This window comes from Ambystoma mexicanum, chromosome 4q (genome assembly GCF_040938575.1).
Source record: "Ambystoma mexicanum isolate Mex_15411 chromosome 4q, UKY_AmexF1_1, whole genome shotgun sequence".
NCBI lineage: Eukaryota > Metazoa > Chordata > Amphibia > Caudata > Ambystomatidae > Ambystoma > Ambystoma mexicanum.
Window position 1 is genome coordinate 1,311,524,299 of NC_090928.1, and position 7,512 is coordinate 1,311,531,810.

At 49.6% G+C, this 7,512-nt stretch overlaps 1 protein-coding gene across 1 annotated transcript; it reads right to left on the reverse strand.

Annotated features, from left to right (window-relative positions):
* Positions 1-448: 448 nt before the first annotated feature.
* LOC138467402 (putative uncharacterized protein DDB_G0284695) lies at positions 449-3,963 on the reverse strand. Its single transcript, XM_069607352.1, has 3 exons — positions 3,890-3,963; positions 1,962-2,462; positions 449-1,205 (listed from the first exon to the last, which is right to left on the reverse strand). The coding sequence occupies exons 1-3, from the start codon at positions 3,961-3,963 to the stop codon at positions 449-451; spliced, it is 1,332 nt and encodes a 443-aa protein (XP_069463453.1).
* Positions 3,964-7,512: the final 3,549 nt, after the last annotated feature.

Sequence of the window (7,512 nt, forward strand, 5' to 3'; positions counted from 1 at the left end):
GACAGCTCGCTTAACAGATCTCTGATGATAGCAGAGAGCTCCATCATATTGCTTTACACATTTCATTTCACAACGTTTCTCCTGTTGAGTAAAAGCAGAATACAAGCTCATTAAGCCGCCAGAATGACAATTATTATTATTTTTGGGGGAGGTGCAGTACCTCTGACAACATACAGAGGTCCTCGCAGATTTGGTAGGAGGACATCTGTATGTTGTCAGTGGTACTGCAACTCCACAAAACCTATTTGTTTGTACTCTAACAGTACCCAGAAAGGGGCACCTACCTGCAGCCCAATGAGCCAGGAAAGCACCACAAATATAGGCCAACTCCCTCTGACGCCTAAAAAGAAAGATCACTACGTGGCCTCAGCTTTACACACACACATTTGACATGTTACAGTACTCCTTATTGTGCGAAAATTACACAGAACATAATTGGTTTGCATTGCTACAAGGCCACAAGAGTGGTTGATGGCTGGTTGTTTCCCTTCTCCTTACAGTCAGTGGTTGATGGCCGATTGCTCCCACTCCACTTGAAATCCCTGTTGTTCCCTTTGTCCTGACGGTCAGTGGTTGGTGGCCAGTTGTTCCCACTCCACTTGAAATCCCTGTTGTTACCTTTGTCCTGACGGTCAGTGGTTGGTGGCCAGTTGTTCCCACTCCACTTGAGGTCCCTGTTGTTCTCTCTGTCCTGATGGTCACTGGTTGATGGCCAGTTGTTCCCACTCCACTTGAAGTCCCTGTTGTTCCCTTTGTCCTGACGGTCAGTGGTTGGTGGCCAGTTGTTCTCTTGGTTCTGACGGTCAGTGGTTGATGGCCAGTTGTTCCCACTCCACTTGAGGTCCCTGTTGTTCTCTCTGTCCTGATGGTCAGTGGTTGATGGCCAGTTGTTCCCACTCCACTTGAAGTCCCTGTTGTTCCCTTTGTCCTGACGGTCAGTGGTTGGTGGCCAGTTGTTCTCTTGGTTCTGACGGTCAGTGGTTGATGGCCGGTTGTTCCCACTCCACTTGAGGTCCCTGTTGTTCTCTCTGTCCTGATGGCCAGTGGTTGATGGCTGGTTGTTCCCACTCCATTTGATGTCTGTGTTTTTCCCTTTAACCTGACGTTCTGTGGTTGATGGCCACTTGTTCCCACTCCACTTGATGTGCCTGTTATTCCCGTTGTCCTGACGGTCAGTGGTTGATGTCTGCCTTTTCCCCTTTAACCTGATGTTCAGTGGTTAATGGCATACCTGCCTACATTTGAAAATCAAAATTCTTAAGATTTATGCCCTGCCCACAGCCACACAAGGCTCCGCCCATTTGCACATGGCTCCGCCCACACACCCCGCCCACCGGTCAAAAAGGTAAACTCAGTTGTTGTAGCCTTCAGTTTGCTTACTATAGCATTGAAAATAATTCATTCAATGCTATAGTAAGCAAGATGAACGTGGCACCGCTGCCGTAACAATAGTGCTTTCAATCCAATGAAATGGATTGAAAGCACTATTATTATAGTGGTGCAGGCAGTGGGCACGAACATTTCGCACCGTTTCCGGGTCCGTAATCAGGTGGAGAATATGACGGGACCCGGAAAGAATCTCAAAATTCCTGAGATTCAAGGGACTTTTCCAGAGACCCGGAGAAATGCTTAAAATTCCGGATTCTCCGGAAAAATTCCAGAGGTTAGGCAGGTATGGTTGATGGCCAGTTGTTCCCACTCCACTTGATGTCCTTGTTGGTTCCTGTGTCTTGATGGTCAGTAGGTGATGGCCGGTTGTTACCACTCCACTTGATGTCCCCGTTGTTCCCTTTGTTCTGAAGGTCAATGGTTGATGGAGGGTTGTTCTCTTGGCTCTGACGGTCAGTGGTTGATGGCCGGCTGTTCTCAGTCCACTTGATGTCCCTGTTGTTCCCTTTGTCCTGACGGTCAGTGGTTGATGGCCGGTTGTTCCCCCTCTACTTGATGTCACTGTTGCTTACTTTGTCCTGATGGTAAGTGATTGATGGACAGTTGTTTTCTTAGTCCTGACGGTCAGTGGTTGTTGGCCGGTTGCTCCTATTCCACTGATGTCCTTGTTGTTCCCTTTGTCCTGAATGGTCGTGGTTGATGGACTTTTGTTCTCTTTGTTCTGACGGTCAGTGGTTGATGGCCGGGTGTTACCACTCCACTTGATGTCCCTGTTGTTCCCTTTACCCTGATGGTCAGTGGTGGATGGCCGGTTATTCTCACTCCACCTGATGTCCCTGTTGCTCCCTTTATCCTGATGGTCAGTGGTTGATGGCCAGTTGTTCCCACTCCACTTGATGTCCTTGTTGGTTCCTGTGTCTTGATGGTCAGTAGGTGATGGCCGGTTGTTACCACTCCACTTGATGTCCCCGTTGTTCCCTTTGTTCTGAAGGTCAATGGTTGATGGAGGGTTGTTCTCTTGGTTCTGACGGTCAGTGGTTGATGGCCGGCTGTTCTCAGTCCACTTGATGTCCCTGTTGTTCCCTTTGTCCTGACGGTCAGTGGTTGATGGCCGGTTGTTCCCCCTCTACTTGATGTCACTGTTGCTTACTTTGTCCTGATGGTAAGTGGTTGATGGACAGTTGTTTTCTTAGTCCTGACGGTCAGTGGTTGTTGGCCGGTTGCTCCTATTCCACTGATGTCCTTGTTGTTCCCTTTGTCCTGAATGGTCGTGGTTGATGGACTTTTGTTCTCTTTGTTCTGACGGTCAGTGGTTGATGGCCGGGTGTTACCACTCCACTTGATGTCCCTGTTGTTCCCTTTACCCTGATGGTCAGTGGTGGATGGCCGGTTATTCTCACTCCACCTGATGTCCCTGTTGCTCCCTTTATCCTGATGGTAAGTGGTTGGTGGCCAGTTGCTCCCACTCCACTTGATGTCCCTGTTGTTCCCTTTGTACTGATGGTCAGTGGTTGTTGGCCGGTTTCTCCCATTCAACTTGATGTCCCTGTTGTCTCCTTTGTCTTGATGGTCAGTGGTTGATGGCCGGCTGTTCCCACTCCACTTGATGTCCCTGTTGTCTCCTTTGTCCTGACGGCCAGTGATTGGTGGTCGGTTGTTCCCACTCCATTTGATGTCCCTGTTCCTCCCTTTGTCCTGATGGTCAGTGGCTGGTGGCCATTTATTCCTACTCCACTTGATTTCCCTGTTGCTCGATTTTGTCCTGATGGTCAGTGGCTGGTGGCCATTTATTCCTACTCCACTTGATGTCCCTGTTGCTCCCTTTGTCCTGATGGTCAGGGGTTGATGGCCGATTTCTCCCTTTGTCCTGACAGTCAGTGGTTGATGGCCAGCTTTTCCCACTCCACTAGATGTCCCTGTTGCTCCCTTTGTCCTGATGGTCAGTGGTCGATGTCCCTGTTGCTCCCTTTACCCTGATGGTCAGTGATTGGTGCCCCTGTTGCTCCCTTTATCCTGATGGTCAGTGGTTCTTGGCCGGTTGTTCCCACTCCACTTGATGTCCCTGTTGTTCCCTTTACCCTGACGGTCAGTGGTTGATGTCCCTGTTGTTTGCTTCATCCTGATGGTCAGTCGTTGACGGCCGGTTGTTCCCACTCCACTTGATGTCCCTTTTACTCCCTTTTTCCTGATGGTCAGTGGTTGATGGCCGATTGCGCCCTTTGTCCTGACGGTCAGTGGTGGATGGCCCTGATGCTCCCTATGCCCTGATGGTCAGTGGTTGATGGCTGATTGCACCCTTTGTCCTGACGGTCAGTGGTTGATGGACGATTGCTCCCTTTATCCTGATGGTCAGTGGTTGATGGCTGGTTATTCCCACTCCACTTGATATCCCACTCAGTAAATTTAAAGGGTCGATGATTGGTGAGTCTCTCTGTCCTGGAGAAAAAGAGGGGGATGGGGGTGCTGGCAGCACAACCCTCATTGCTGTGGGGGCACTTGCCTCTTGTCTTCTGGCTTGGGGTACACTGTGGGTGAAATATGCATGGGCGACCCAGTGTCAACATCTGGAACCATGGCCACTACCGTGGAGAACAAGGAAATAGGCATGGAAGACCCAGTGTCAATATCTGGAACCATGGTCACTCCTGTAGAGAACAAGGAAATAGGCATGGGGGACCCAGTGTCAACATCTGGAACCACAGTCACTCCCGTAGAGAACAAGGAAATAGGCATGGATGACCCAGTGTCAACATCTGGAAGTACAAACAACCAAGTGTGAGCAATCATCAACATCACAACCGCAAAAATGACCAACAGAGAAATCACTGTCAGCAAAGCAAACACATTACAAGCACAGCACAACATGCACCCTGGAAACAGGTGTCACTCAGCCCTGGGATATGGGCCTAGGCATACAAGTTCAGGTCTCATGCGTCCCTTTGGGTCACCCATGGATGCAGGGGTGGAAAAAGACACCAAGTGAGGAGGTAATGTCCTGGGAATAGAAGTACAAGTGTTGGAGCTGATGAGAAGGATGCCAGAGGGCAAGAGGGAGACAGGACACAGAGTGATGAATGCATAGCAGTGGAGTGGAGAGAGAGGGGACAGGGGAACAGTGGTGCAAGAGGGAGGCAGGACACAGAGTGATGAATGCATAGCAGTGGAGTGGAGAGAGCGGGGACAGGGGAACAGTGGTGCAAGAGGGAGAGAGGACACAGAGTGATGAATGCATATCAGTGGAGTGGAGAGAGAGGGGACAGGGGAACAGTGGTGCAAGAGGGAGGCAGGACACAGAGTGATGAATGCATAGCAGTGGAGTGGAGAGAGCGGGGACAGGGGAACAGTGGTGCAAGAGGGAGAGAGGACACAGAGTGATGAATGCATAGCAGTGGAGTGGAGAGAGAGGGGACAGGGGAACAGTGGTGCAAGAGGGAGGCAGGACACAGAGTGATGAATGCATAGCAGTGGAGTGGAGAGAGCGGGGACAGGGGAACAGTGGTGCAAGAGGGAGAGAGGACACAGAGTGATGAATGCATAGCAGTGGAGTGGAGAGAGAGGGGACAGGGGAACAGTGGTGCAAGAGGGAGAGAGGACACAGAGTGATGAATGCATAGCAGTGGAGTGGAGAGAGAGGGGACAGGGGAACAGTGGTGCAAGAGGGAGGCAGGACACAGAGTGATGAATGCATAGCAGTGGAGTGGAGAGAGAGAGAGAGGCGACAGGGGAAAAGTTGTACAAGGAGGAGGCAGGACACAGAGTGATGAATGCATAGCAGTGGATCGGAGAGAGAGAATGGCAGAGAGGGGGACAGGGGAAAAGTGGTGCAAGGAGGAGGCAGGCAGGTAGGGAGATGAGGATGGATATGTCTGACATCACAGTCGGCTAGCGCAGAGAGAAGGTGGCCAAGAGAGGAAGACAGAGACATGAACGCTTGTAAATTTAGCAGCACGGTCAGAGAGCCTGGAAGGCACATACATGGAAAAGTAGCACGGGTAGCACATGTAGTGGACGAGGAAGGACAAAAGTGGGTGATGCAGAAGGGGAGACAGGCAAAGAATGGCCACCTGTGAAAAGTTAATCAGCAGATTCACATCATTGAAACTACATGCACAACCCACCATGGCAGGCAAAGCAGAAAGAGACCTATGCCCACAACATCCCCGTAAATTAGTGCCTTCAACCATAACCCCATACCCTGCACAAACCACCAACCTCCCTGTTGGACACCACTGTAAATGTACCTTAGGACAATATGCAGCCATCCACTCACCCTCCTAGAGACCACACACCCTGTGCGAGACAGTTCCAGTAAGTGTGCATGCATCCCAGGGTGCACTTGCAACACCTACAGGGACAACAGATGAAGACAAGCTGGGGGGAGTGGGCTATGTACCACATGCATGAGCCCACAATGTTCACATACACTGTGCTGTCACTCACAGTGCTGGATTAGATCATCAAGTAATGTAAAAAAAGTCATGCAATACATCCAGGCCTCAACCAACCAATCAAGATATTTATAATGCTCACTATCGGCAACGGCATCATGGCGCAGCAGTCTACCAACAGTGAAACATAACTCTCATTCAAACAAATGGGTTTTCAATCTGCCTCTGAAAAGCTTGAAATCAGTGGTACATCACAGAGCTATAGCTAATGAATTCCAGAGTTTCGGCCCTGTGATGGAGCATGCACGGCCACCCACTCGCTCTTTGTGATAGCTAGGAGTACACAATAGCACCGCCTCCGTAGACCTGAGTGGCCTACCTGGGCGATAGAACTGTAGTTTCTCCTGGATGGCCAGACAGCCTTTATTGTTCAAGGCTCAATGAATTATACTTGCCAATTATACAAAGCCTTGAATTTTATTTGTGCAGAAACAGGCAGCAAGGCAACGATTGGCAAGCCTTTGTGACATGATGGCCAAACGGCATGCCTTTAATTAGATGAACTGCTGCATTCTGCAGCCCTGGAGGTGGTAGATTAAATATGCGGCTGGGCAAGATAAATGGTGTTGCAATAATCAATGCTACCATTTAAGCAGGCTGCAACCAATTGCGCATAAAGCTACGTCAGGATAAAGGGAAGAACCTTTTTTAATTGCTTCAATTTACAGAAGCCAAGACCACAGACAGAATGTATTTGGCTATCCATTGTTAATGTGGAGGAGATTTTATCACCAACATTTTGAACTATCTCTGCTGGGCTAGCAATGGCCCCAGCAGCGGTGGCCGAAAGTCTGAAGTCCAATTAGCCACGGCGTGAGACGGGTCCATGAGCAGGAACACGGTTTTACCGTAGTTTAATTTTAACCAGTTTGCCTCAAACCAGACCCTGAGAGCATCCAGACACAGCCTCAGCTGGGTCGCTGTCCCTGTGGTATCCAGGTCCATCCTAAACAGAATATGAGAGTAATCTGTGTAGGAAAAGAACTGGAAGCCAAAGGACCGAATGAGTGCTGCCAGGGGCTGGATGTATACATGAAAGAGCAGCAGGGACAGAGCAGAGCCCTGTGGCACCCTGCATGTTACTGCAGACGCTGCTGACCTGAAGGGCGGAAGGGAAACCAATTGCATGCGAGAGACCAAAAACGTGCAGTACCAGTTCAATACTAGCCCTGATATCCCTGCGTCTCACAGCCTGGATATGAGGATCTCATGATCAATGGTATCGAAAGCGGTCAACAGGTCCAATAGAATTAGACCTGCCATGCCGCCTCTATCCCTGATCATGTAAAGATCGCCCAGTGCTGCTACAAGAACTGACTCTTTACCCATCAGCGGATGAAAACCTATTTGCCAAGGGTCAAGTACATCATGATCTTCGAGAAAGGATCCCAGCAGAGGGGTAACAGTCACTTCCAGCACCTTCATCAAGAACAGTAGTAATGAAATTGGATGATAGTTTGAGAAAACAGAGGCATCCAGTGATGCTTTCTTTAATAAAGGAATCACTAAAGCATTCTTTAACGAGGCTAGAATCTGCCCACTGGTCAAAGAGGAATTAACAGCTTCAGCAATGATCTCCCAGAGATTCAATGGGGATCGTTTCAGCAGATGCATAGAATATCACTGAGTGGTGAGGCTGATTTAAGACCTGCCACTACGCGACTGATTTCCATGC

Excerpts from the sequence above, each read along its gene's own strand:
- LOC138467402 (XM_069607352.1), bottom strand. The coding sequence starts at position 3,963 with ATGGTTCCAGATGTTGACACTGGGTCGCCCATGCATATTTCACCCACA. Across the intron at positions 2,463-3,889 it reads CCCAAGCCAGAAGACAAGAG|GGACATCAAGTGGACTGAGA; the intron begins GCAAGTGCCCCC and ends AGGGAACAACAG. Across the intron at positions 1,206-1,961 it reads TCACTTACCATCAGGACAAA|GTTAAAGGGGAAAAGGCAGA; the intron begins GTAAGCAACAGT and ends ACTGAACATCAG.